This window comes from Scyliorhinus torazame, chromosome 27, assembly GCF_047496885.1.
Source record: "Scyliorhinus torazame isolate Kashiwa2021f chromosome 27, sScyTor2.1, whole genome shotgun sequence".
Taxonomy (NCBI): Eukaryota; Metazoa; Chordata; class Chondrichthyes; order Carcharhiniformes; family Scyliorhinidae; genus Scyliorhinus; species Scyliorhinus torazame.
In genome coordinates, this window is record NC_092733.1 from 8,264,636 (window position 1) to 8,277,535 (window position 12,900).

The window sequence follows — 12,900 nt, forward strand, 5'->3', positions numbered from 1 at the left end:
CGTCCTAAGGTACTGCACTAACTGACCCGTGTCCTGAGGTACTGCACTAACTGACCCGTGTCCTGAGGTATTGCACTAACTGACCCGTGTCCTGAGGTACTGCACTAACTGACCCCTGTCCTGAGGTATTGCACTAACTGACCCCTGTCCTAAGGTACTGCACTAACTGACCCGTGTCCTGAGGTACTGCACTAACTGACCCGTGTCCTGAGGTATTGCACTAACTGTCCCGTCCTGAGGTACTGCACTAACTGACCCGTGTCCTGAGGTACTGCACTAACTAACCCGTGTCCTGAGGTATTGCACTAACTGACCCGTGTCCTGAGGTACTGCACTAACTGACCCGTGTCCTGAGGTACTGCACTAACTGACCCTTGTCCTGAGGTATTGCACTAACTGACCCGTGTCCTGAGGTATTGCACTAACTGACCTGTGTCCTGAGGTATTGCACTAACTGACCCCTGTCCTGAGGTACTGCACTAACTGACCCGTGTCCTGAGGTACTGCACTAACTGACCCCTGTTCTGAGGTATTGCATTAACTGACCCGTGTCCTGAGGTATTGCACTAACTGACCCCTGTCCTGAGGTACTGCACTAACTGACCCGTGTCCTGAGGTTCTGCACTAACTGACCCGTGTCCTAATGCACTAACTGACCCCTGTCCTGAGGTACTGCACTAACTGACCCCTGTTCTGAGGTATTGCATTAACTGACCCGTGTCCTGAGGTATTGCACTAACTGACCCCTGTCCTGAGGTACTGCACTAACTGACCCGTGTCCTGAGGTTCTGCACTAACTGACCCGTGTCCTGATGCACTAACTGACCCGTGTCCTGAGGTACTGCACGAACTGACCTATGTCCTGAGTTACTGCACTAACTGACCCGTGTCCTGAGGTACTGCACTAACTGACCCCTGTCCTGAGGTATTGCACTAACTGACCCGTGTCCTGAGGCATTGCACAAACTGACCCGTGTCCTGAGGTATTGCACTAACTGACCCCTGTCCTGAGGTACTGCACTAACTGACCCGTGTCCTGAGGTACTGCATTAACTGACCCGTGTCCTGAGGTATTGTACTAACTGACCCGTGTCCTGAGATACTGCACTAACTGACCCGTGTCCTGAGGTATTGCACTAACTGACCCCTGTCCTGAGGTATTGTACTAACTGACCCATGTCCTGAGGTACTGCACTAACTGACCCGTGTCCTGAGGTACTGCACTAACTGACCCGTGTCCTGAGGTATTGCACTAACTGACCCGTGTCCTGAGGTACTGCACTAACTGACCCCTGTCCTGAGGTATTGCACTAACTGACCCCTGTCCTAAGGTACTGCACTAACTGAGGTACTGCACTAACTGACCCCTGTCCTAAGGTACTGCACTAACTGACCCGTGTCCTGAGGTACTGCACTAACTGACCCATGTCCTGAGGTATTGCACTAACTGAACCGTGTCCTGAGGTACTGCACTAACTGACCCGTGTCCTGATGCACTAACTGACCCGTGTCCTGAGGTATTGCACAAATTGACCCCTGTCCTGAGGTATTGCACGAACTGACCCGTGTCCTGAGGTACTGCACTAACTGACCCGTGTCCTGAGGTATTGCACTAACTGACACGTGTCCTGAGGTATTGCACTAACTGACCCGTGTCCTGAGGTACTGCACTAACTGACCCTTGTCCTGAGGTATTGCACTAACTGACCCGTGTCCTGAGGTATTGCACTAACTGACCCGTGTCCTGAGGTATTGCACTAACTGACCCGTGTCCTGAGGCATTGCACGAACTGACCCGTGTCCTGAGGTATTGCACTAACTGACCCGTGTCCGGAGGTACTGCACTAACTGACCCCTGTCCTGAGGTACTGCACTAACTGACCCGTGTCCTGAGATATTGCACTAACTGACCCCTGTCCTGAGGTATTGCACGAACTGACCCGTGTCCTGAGATATTGCACTAACTGACCCCTGTCCTGAGGTATTGCACTAACTGACCCCTGTCCGGAGGTATTGCACGAACTGACCTGTGTCCTGAGGTACTGCACTAACTGACCCCTGTTCTGAGGTATTGCATTAACTGACCCGTGTCCTGAGGTATTGCACTAACTGACCCCTGTCCTGAGGTTCTGCACTAACTGACCCGTGTCCTGATGCACTAACTGACCCGTGTCCTGAGGTACTGCACGAACTGACCCATGTCCTGAGTTACTGCACTAACTGACCTGTGTCCTGAGGTACTGCACTAACTGACCCGTGTCCTGAGGTTCTGCACTAACTGACCCGTGTCCTGATGCACTAACTGACCCGTGTCCTGAGGTACTGCACGAACTGACCCATGTCCTGAGTTACTGCACTAACTGACCTGTGTCCTGAGGTACTGCACTAACTGACCCGTGTCCTGAGGTATTGCACTAACTGACCCGTGTCCTGAGTTACTGCACTAACTGACCTGTGTCCTGAGGTACTGCGCTAACTGACCCCTGTCCTGAGGTATTGCACTAACTGACCCGTGTCCTGAGGCATTGCACGAACTGACCCGTGTCCTGAGATATTGCACTAACTGACCCCTGTCCTGAGGTACTGCACTAACTGACCCGTGTCCTGAGGTACTGCATTAACTGACCCCTGTCCTGAGGTATTGTACTAACTGACCCGTGTCCTGAGATACTGCACTAACTGACCCGTGTCCTGAGGTATTGCACTAACTGACCCCTGCCCTGAGGTATTGTACTAACTGACCCATGTCCTGAGGTACTGCACTAACTGACCCGTGTCCTGAGGTACTGCACTAACTGACCCCTGTCCTGAGGCACTGCACTAACTGACCCGTGTCCTGAGGTATTGCACTAACTGACCCCTGTCCTGAGGTATTGTACTAACTGACCCGTGTCCTGAGGTACTGCACTAACTGACCCCTGTCCTGAGGCACTGCACTAACTGACCCGTGTCCTGAGGTACTGCACTAACTGACCCGTGTCCTGAGGTACTGCACTAACTGACCTGTGTCCTGAGGTACTGCATTAACTGACCCCTGTCCTGAGGTATTGTACTAACTGACCCGTGTCCTGAGATACTGCACTAACTGACCCGTGTCCTGAGGTATTGCACTAACTGACCCCTGTCCTGAGGTATTGTACTAACTGACCCGTGTCCTGAGGTACTGCACTAACTGACCCCTGTCCTGAGGCACTGCACTAACTGACCCGTGTCCTGAGGTACTGCACTAACTGACCCGTGTCCTGAGGTACTGCACTAACTGACCCCTGTCCTGAGGTATTGCACTAACTGACCCTTGTCCTGAGGTATTGTACTAACTGACCCCTGTCCTGAGGTACTGCACTAACTGACCCATGTCCTGAGGTATTGTACTAACTAACCCCTGTCCTGAGGTACTGCACTAACTGACCCCTGTCCTGAGGTATTGCACAAATTGACCCCTGTCCTGAGGTATTGCGCGAACTGACCCGTGTCCTGAGGTACTGCACTAACTGACCCGTGTCCTGAGGTATTGCACTAACTGACCCGTGTCCTGAGGTATTGCACTAACTGACCCGTGTCCTGAGGTATTGCACTAACTGACCCGTGTCCTGAGGTACTGCACTAACTGACCCGTGTCCTGAGGTACTGCACTAACTGACCCCTGTCCGAAGGTACTGCACTAACTGACCCGTGTCCTGAGGTACTGCACTAACTGACCCGTGTCCTGAGGTATTGCACTAACTGACCCGTGTACTGAGGTATTGCACTAACTGACCCCTGTCCGAAGGTACTGCACTAACTGACCCGTGTCCTGAGGTATTGCACTAACTGACCCGTGTCCTGAGGTATTGCACTAACTGACCCGTGTCCGTAGGTACTGCACTAACTGACCCATGTCCTGAGGTATTGCACTAACTGAACCGTGTCCTGAGGTACTGCACTAACTGACCCGTGTCCTGATGCACTAACTGACCCGTGTCCTGAGGTATTGCACAAATTGACCCCTGTCCTGAGGTATTGCACGAACTGACCCGTGTCCTGAGGTACTGCACTAACTGACCCGTGTCCTGAGGTATTGCACTAACTGACCCGTGTCCTGAGGTATTGCACTAACTGACCCGTGTCCTGAGGTATTGCACTAACTGACCCGTGTCCTGAGGTATTGCACTAACTGACCCGTGTCCTGAGGTATTGCACTAACTGACCCGTGTCCTGAGGTACTGCACTAACTGACCCGTGTCCTAAGGTACTGCACTAACTGACCCCTGTCCTGAGGTACTGCACTAACTGACCCGTGTCCTGAGGTACTGCACTAACTGACCCGTGTCCTGAGGTATTGCACTAACTGACCCCTGTCCTAAGGTACTGCACTAACTGACCCGTGTCCTGAGGTACTGCACTAACTGACCCGTGTCCTGAGGTATTGCACTAACTGACCCGTGTGCTGAGGTACTGCACTAACTGACCCGTGTCCTGAGGTATTGCACTAACTGACCCCTGTCCTAAGGTACTGCACTAACTGACCTGTGTCCTGAGGTATTGCACTAACTGACCCCTGTCCTGAGGTACTGCACTAACTGACCCGTGTCCTAAGGTACTGCACTAACTGACCCATGTCCTGAGGTATTGCACTAACTGACCCGTGTCCTGAGGTACTGCACTAACTGACCCGTGTCCTGAGGTATTGCACTAACTGACCCCTGTCCTAAGGTACTGCACTAACTGACCCGTGTCCTGAGGTACTGCACTAACTGACCCGTGTCCTGAGGTATTGCACTAACTGACCCGTGTCCTGAGGTACTGCACTAACTGACCCGTGTCCTGAGGTACTGCACTACCTGACCCGTGTCCTGAGATATTGCACTAACTGACCCCTGTCCTGAGGTATTGCACTAACTGACCTGTGTCCTGAGGTACTGCACTAACTGACCCCTGTCCTGAGGTATTGCACTAACTGACCCTTGTCCTGAGGTATTGCACTAACTGACCCGTGTCCTGAGGTACTGCACTAACTGACCCGTGTCCTGATGCACTAACTGACCCGTGTCCGGAGGTACTGCACTAACTGACCCGTGTCCTGAGGGACTGCACTAACTGACCCCTGTCCTGAGGTATTGCACTAACTGACCCGTGTCCTGAGCTGCTGCATTAACTGACCCGTTTCCTGAGGTACTGCACTAACTGACCCTTGTCCTGAGGTATTGCTCTAACTGACCCCTGTCCTGAGGTATTGCACTAACTGACCCCTGTCCTGAGGTATTGCACGAACTGACCCGTGTCCTGAGGTACTGCACTAACTGACCCCTGTCCTGAGGTACTGCACTAACTGACCCCTGTCCTGAGGTACTGCACTAACTGACCCGTGTCCTGAGATATTGCACTAACTAACCCCTGTCCTGAGGTATTGCACTAACTGACCTGTGTCCTGAGGTACTGCACTAACTGACCCCTGTCCTGAGGTATTGCACTAACTGACCTGTGTCCTGAGGTACTGCACTAACTGACCCCTGTCCTGAGGTACTGCACTAACTGACTCCTGTCCTGAGGTATTGCACTAACTGACTCCTGTCCTGAGGTAATGCACGAACAGACCCGTGTCCTGAGATATTGCACTAACTGACCCCTGTCCGGATGTATTGCACGAACTGACCTGTGTCCTGAGGTATTGCACTAACTCACCCCTGTCCTGAGGTATTGCATTAACTGACCCGTGTCCTGAGGTACTGCATTAACTGACCCCTGTCCTGAGGTACTGCACTAACTGACCCGTGTCCTGAGGTATTGCACTAACTGACACCTGTCCTGAGGTACTGCACTAACTGACCCGTGTCCTGAGGTTCTGCACTAACTGACCCATGTCCTGATGCACTAACTGACCCGTGTCCTGAGGTACTGCATGAACTGACCCATGTCCTGAGGTACTGCACTAACTGACCCGTGTCCTGAGGTATTGCACTAACTGACCCGTGTCCTGAGGTACTGCACTAACTGACCCGTGTCCTGAGGTTCTGCACTAACTGACCCGTGTCCTGATGCACTAACTGACCCGTGTCCTGAGGTACTGCACTAACTGACCCGTGTCCTGATGTATTGCACTAACTGACCCCTGTCCTGAGGTATTGTACTAACTGACCCCTGTCCTGAGGTATTGTACTAACTGACCCGTGTCCTGAGATACTGCACTAACTGACCCGTGTCCTGATGTATTGCACTAACTGACCCCTGTCCTGAGGTATTGTACTAACTGACCCGTGTCCTGAGGTACTGCACTAACTGACCCGTGTCCTGAGGTACTGCACTAACTGACCCCTGTCCTGAGGTTTTGCACTAACTGACCCGTGTCCTGAGGCATTGCACGAACTGACCCGTGTCCTGAGGTATTGCACTAACTGACCCCTGTCCTGAGGTATTGTACTAACTGACCCGTGTCCTGAGGTACTGCACTAACTGACCCGTGTCCTGAGGTACTGCACTAACTGACCCCTGTCCTGAGGTTTTGCACTAACTGACCCGTGTCCTGAGATACTGCACTAACTGACCCGTGTCCTGAGGTATTGCACTAACTGACCCCTGTCCTGAGGTATTGTACTAACTGACCCGTGTCCTGAGGTACTGCACTAACTGACCCGCGTCCTGAGGTACTGCACTAACTGACCCGTGTCCTGAGGTATTGCACTAACTGACCCTTGTCCTGAGGTATTGCACTAACTGACCCGTGTCCTGAGGTATTGTACTAACTGACCCGTGTCCTGAGGTACTGCACTAACTGACCCCTGTCCTGAGGTTTTGCACTAACTGACCCGTGTCCTGAGATACTGCACTAACTGACCCGTGTCCTGAGGTATTGCACTAACTGACCCCTGTCCTGAGGTATTGTACTAACTGACCCGTGTCCTGAGGTACTGCACTAACTGACCCGCGTCCTGAGGTACTGCACTAACTGACCCGTGTCCTGAGGTATTGCACTAACTGACCCTTGTCCTGAGGTATTGCACTAACTGACCCGTGTCCTGAGGTACTGCACTAACTGACCCGTGTCCTGAGGTACTGCACTAACTGACCCGTGTCCTGAGGTACTGCACTAACTGACCCGTGTCCTGAGGTACTGCATTAACTGTCCTGTGTCCTGAGGTACTGCACTAACTGACCCGTGTCCTGAGGTATTGCACACTGACCCGTGTCCTGAGATACTGCACTAACTGACCCGTGTCCTGAGGTACTGCACTAACTGACCCGTGTCCTGAGGTACTGCATTAACTGTCCTGTGTCCTGAGATACTGCACTAACTGACCCCTCTCCTTACGCTGCCTTCATTTAATTTGACAGAAAACAGGAAGTGTACTCTGGGATTTTCCTGTTGTGAAATTTTCAATTTGAGAATAATTTTTGGGGTTGCAGTGAAATCATGAGTTACATAAAAAGCTTCGTACTGTCCATATCACAGGAACCAGCGAGTACTCGCGATCTGACTCGAGGTTAGTGAGGAATGCCAAAGGGAATCTTCAACATCCAGTCCCTGACAGGTATTTAAGACTGAACCGCACCTGCTTAGGGAGGTGTCACCGAGTCTGTAATTTAACGTACCTTCACTGACCAGCTGTTTCACCAGCGTTTTCATCCTATCGCTCTGATTCTGCCACCAGAGGTGAAAGAAGGCCACCTCCACGTAGATAAATCTCTTGGCCGGGTCGTCCTGTAGTTGTGGGATGACAGAGTCTAGGATGTACTGTACCCCGGCACGCTGGATGTCAGTATGGCCTGAGAGGGGGGAAAACCAAAGGCTATTTGCGAGCATCAAAACATCTCTGAAAACATCACAGCTGTCTCGAGAAAGGAACACATACGTAGGCAGATTATGTAATTCGGTCCCTCGAGCTTGTCCGCTCATTCAATTTGGCTCACCTGCACCTCAACTCCAGGTTACCCACATTCCTTCGTCTCCTCACTCAACAATAATCTCCGTCTCAAAACCTCCCATTGTCCCAATATCCTAGTGGGTGGGGGATAAGTTCCAGATTTTCCCTTTGCTCTGTGGCAAAGCACTGCTGCCTCATTTCACCTCATGAGGGCCTAGTTCAAACGTTAAGACTCTCACACAGGGCGGAGCGTTGGCCGGAGAGAATTCGCTGATTTTCTTCAAATATTACCATGAAACTTCATACCGGATCTGATAGTCACCACCTCTCAGAATGCAGAACTCCCTCTGTACTGTCCTGACGGTCTTAATACAGAGTTATGGTGCTACCCCTGAGGGTCTGAGTAGAGTTATAGCTGTTACCCCTGAGGGTCTGAGTACAGAGTTATAGCTGTTACCCCTGAGGGTCTGAGTAGAGTTATAGCTGTTACCCCTGAGGGTCTGAGTACAGAGTTATAGCTGTTACCCCTGAGGGTCTGAGTACAGAGTTATAGCTGTTACCCCTGAGGGTCTGAGTACAGTTATAGCTGTTACCCCTGAGGGTCTGAGTAGAGTTATAGCTGTTACCCCTGAGGGTCTGAGTACAGAGTTATAGCTGTTACCCCTGAGGGTCTGAGTACAGTTATAGCTGTTACCCCTGAGGGTCTGAGTAGAGTTATAGCTGTTACCCCTGAGGGTCTGAGTACAGAGTTATAGCTGTTACCCCTGAGGGTCTGAGTAGAGTTATAGCTGTTACCCCTGAGGGTCTGAGTACAGAGTTATAGCTGTTACCCCTGAGGGTCTGAGTACAGTTATAGCTGTTACCCCTGAGGGTCTGAGTACAGAGTTATAGCAGTTACCAATTAGTCAGAAAACAGAAGTATATTCACCTCCATAATAATACTGATCCACTGTCTTAAGCCAGCCCACATCATCGTGAGTGTGCGGCACTAAATGAACATTCAGCATCCCGGGTTTGACAGCAGGACATGCCTTGTGGAGAAAGCAGGTAAAGTCACGTTAATGTTTAACATAAGAATAAAATGTTACTGATCGAGAATCCCGGCTAAGCAGTGCTGGATACCAAGCACACGATGCTGACTGGGAAATCTCTCCCCGCTTCAATGAGTTAAACGTTGGCACCTTTCACACAACCTCACCACTCTTTCGAGTCTGGTTTCATTGAGTTGATCCAAGACTGAATCTTTACTCCCATCAAGTCCCATGCACCCCTTTGCTTGGTGATGCACACTTGCTCACACTCCAGCAACACCTCAACTTTCAAATTCTTATCTTTAATTTCCCCCGTGGCCTCGCGCCTCTCTCTGGAATCCTCCTCAATATCGCTGTTCCTCCAATCCTGGCCTCTTGCACATCCCTCATTCTCTTCGCTCCACTATTACTGTCTTCGGCTTCAGCTGCCGAGTGCAGGGCCCCCCCATCCCCCTTCCCTCTCCTCCTTGAAGCTTTGCTCACGTGTTCGAATATCTCTCTTTTTAAATTTAAAAAAAATTCCAATTAAGGGGCAATTTAACGCGGTCAATCCACCTAACCAGCACATCTTTGGGCTGTGGGGGTGAAACCCACGCAGACACGGGGAGAATGTGCAAACTCCACACGGACAGTGACCCAGGGCCGGGATTCGAACCCGGGTCCTCAGCGCCGTGAGGCAGTAGTGCTAACCACTGCGCCAGCGTGCCTAACATCTCTATATGTGGCCCGGTGTTACATGCCTCTGTAAAGTGCTCGAGGTTTACTTCGCAAAAGGCATTTTAGAAACGCCAGCCTTGTTCTTTCATCCTTTATGTCTGGAAACCGGGAGTGAGGGGAAAGAACGTATTCAGGCAGCAATCACATTCCTGATTGTCCCACCTTTCGGTCTCCTGTTGGAAAACGCACATGTGGACGGTGTGAAGGTGATATTTTGTTAAACCCACTACATCCTTTCAACCATCATTGCTCTGGTTAGGCTCTAAACCATCCCCCCCCCCTAATTCTTATTTCCCAGTCAGTCATATCTTTTAATGCAACACATCAAACTGAAAACAAGATTTTCCACTCTATTTTTGATTTAAAATCTTGTGTTTTGTCGGCAGCAAGTTCGAAGATCCTTGAATGTTAAACTGGAGCTCACAAATGGGGGAAAACAGGCGCCGAATAGTCTGGGCTGAACACAAGGACAAATAAAGGAGGTGCAAAGAGCGGCCAACAGCTGAAAGAAGTGATTGGTTAGAATTGGTGGTTAACTGGTCCTGCTGCAGATCAGACAAACGTTAATCTCGCTCTGGTGTTCACCGGCTGCGCTTCCAGCAGTTTGGGTTTATTTTAATTTAATTTTCCTTTCGTCGGTCTGAACATATAAACCCGTGTAAAGTTTGTGAAACAAAGGGAAGATTTCAGGGCAGCACATGGAAGTGTTTCTGAATGAGAGTCACTGTTGTAATGTAGGAATGTAGCAACATTTCATCACAAGAATCCCCACACTTGTCAAGCATTGTGGAACCAGTCAGTTATTTGCAATATCTGCACTTTAGGTTCAATAGACAGTGAATGAGCACACTAGCTAGCCATGAACACCGAACAATGCCCGAACCAGCACCGCTCTCAGCAAACATACAGGACTTCAGCTCTGTACGGTGCCAGTCACAATATCCATTTGCTTAGTCGTCAGGGCAACACTTTGTAACTGGGACCTCATCAGACATGTGGAGGAAGTGTCTGGAACAGGATGTCTCTGTGTCAAGGTTATCAATCCCTCGCAACACCCCGAAGGCCACACGCTAGCATAGCTCCTGTTACTGCAGACCGCCTATCCAATCAGCAGGCCTGGAGTTGCCAAGTCTCTAACAGGAACAATTTGAAGAGGAACAAGTGAAAGCAGACAATTGGTTTTAAAAATCGAGCTCGCTTCCCTTCAGGAAAAGGATTTATGTTTCTTCAGCGTCTTTCACAACTTCACGACCGTCCGAAGCTCGAGAGCCGTTGAATTGCACAACCCCCACCCCCGGAGAGCTCCTGTGGAGCGAAATAGGTGCTTTCGCAGATTAGATTCTACACTTTGCCCTGGTTCTAACCTTCCATGGTTTTAGATGCTGCAGGAGACAAGACTATTTTCTAACCTACTGCATCCAACACCCGTTAATCCCAAATTATTCTGCCAGAAAGCATCTCCTACTTATACTTGATCTGAACTACACCTCAGCTGTGCTCATCGGTTTCAAGCATTGTGCCAGCTGCTTAAGAATGAGCTGGCTGGAGAGAGAGGGGGGGGGGTCAGAGTAAGAAATAAGATTCAAATGTGACTGACAGGCAGGAACAAACTCATCATGGCTAGCTAGAAACTTCCCAAGTGAAATATCAGGAAAATAAAACTACCCATTGTGAGCACAAGCAAACTATAACCTGGTAACCACTCGGGATAGTAAGTGTAGGAAGTGGGGAATGTGGCGACTGGAGGCTTTCACAGTAATTTATTGCAGTGTTAATGTAAGGCCACTTGTGACAATAAAACTTATTTATTTTGGGGGTGACAAGTTCGTATCGTGGCTAATATTTATTCCTCAACCAATTTGACTAAAAACAGATCATCTGGTCGTTATCATATTGCGAGAGGTGGGAGCTGGTGGAGGGGATGGGGGGGGTTAATTAGTTATGCAGGACTGCGCCCAGGGCTAAATCGCTGGCTTTGAAAGCAGACCAAAGCAGGCCAGCAGCACGGTTCAATTCCCGTACCAGCCTCCCCGAACAGGCACCGGAATGTGCCGACTAGGGGCTTTTCACAGTAACTTCATTTGAAGCCTACTTGTGACAATAAGCGATTTTCATTTCATTTAATTTCAAGGGGGAAAAAAAGCAGTGCTTCACAATACAGCTGCAGTTTGAAACTGGGAAGATCATTTAGCTGATCCCTGGTCACTGATCCTCAGCAATCTCCAGATCAGTGTCGAAGACTTGCCAGGGGCAAAGTCACAGCACCGTTTAAAACAAACCGCATCATGTTTAAAATGAAGCAAAAGTCCCAGATCGCCCAGCGAAGGCCACCCTCGCAAAAAGGGATTTTCCAGTAATAAACTATTGCAGTATCATTCGAGAAATGATGGATATACGCCAAGCAGCACCTGTAGCATCGGAATGAATGTTGTGCTTTGGTGCCCAAACTGAACACTCATTCTTTTTAAATACTCCCCCCCAAAAAGTTAAGTAATGTCCTTACGCTCAGATACTTAAATATAATGAGCGTGGGGTTCAATGATTCTGTTTGTAACAGGATTGACATTGATGCACCAGTTGTTCTGAAGCTTTATTTTAAGAGGATTTGCAGTTAATCTCACGTCAAACACCAGCAACATTTTGATCTTTGCCCAAAGGCACTTGGAACTAGTCAAAAGTAGTTTTATTTGGGAGTTCTACCACCTATCTTGTAAAGGGGGGGGGGGGGGGGGGGGGGGAAGAGTATCTGAGGGTGGGGTGCAATTAAAGCCGTGTTTGGGTATTTATTGACAGCTAGAAGCAGCATACGTTTTAAATGGGGGGGTGGGAGAGAGAGAAAAAGGATCTTATGATAGGAGGCATTTTAGTGGCTTTTATACAAATATACAGGAGAGCAGAGTCGAGGAGCTGAATAAAGGAACTATGCTGTGGGCAAACTCACAAGCTCTTTACTCTAAACCGGTTGTGTGCAAAAAAACACCGACCGAGATTCGCTCAGAAACGACTCGTCCTTCCTCTTTAGATGCACTCTCTTCCCCCAGTTTTACCGGTTAACACAGACAGGTCCCCAAACTCACCTGGTACCCGCAGCCCCCAGCCGACTCCCCATTTACTCCGGGAGGGAGAGTGGAGAGGAGGCAGAGAGGGAGCAGCAGCCGCACACACAGCATCCCGACCCGCACAGCCACCAGCTCCGATCATGTGATTAACTACCACGTGATCCCAGACTGCTACACCGCGGGTCAGGTGACTGGCACCAGCAGAAGAGGAGGCACTCAAAGCCAAACACCGCTAACTTATTAAAAACTCCAGCT

The 12,900-nt window shown here is 50.1% G+C and overlaps 1 protein-coding gene across 1 annotated transcript in view; it reads right to left on the reverse strand.

The window, feature by feature from the left end:
- Nucleotides 1-12,801, reverse strand: part of man2b1 (mannosidase, alpha, class 2B, member 1) — a 91,424-nt gene extending 78,623 nt beyond the window's left edge. Inside the window, exons 1-3 of the mRNA XM_072490882.1 lie at nt 12,664-12,801; nt 8,767-8,869; nt 7,567-7,740 (exon numbers count right to left, since the gene is read on the reverse strand). Coding sequence (XP_072346983.1) covers nt 7,567-7,740; nt 8,767-8,869; nt 12,664-12,756 — 370 coding nt within the window. The 5' untranslated portion in view covers nt 12,757-12,801. The remainder of the gene's footprint in view (nt 1-7,566; nt 7,741-8,766; nt 8,870-12,663) is intronic.
- Nucleotides 12,802-12,900: the final 99 nt, after the last annotated feature.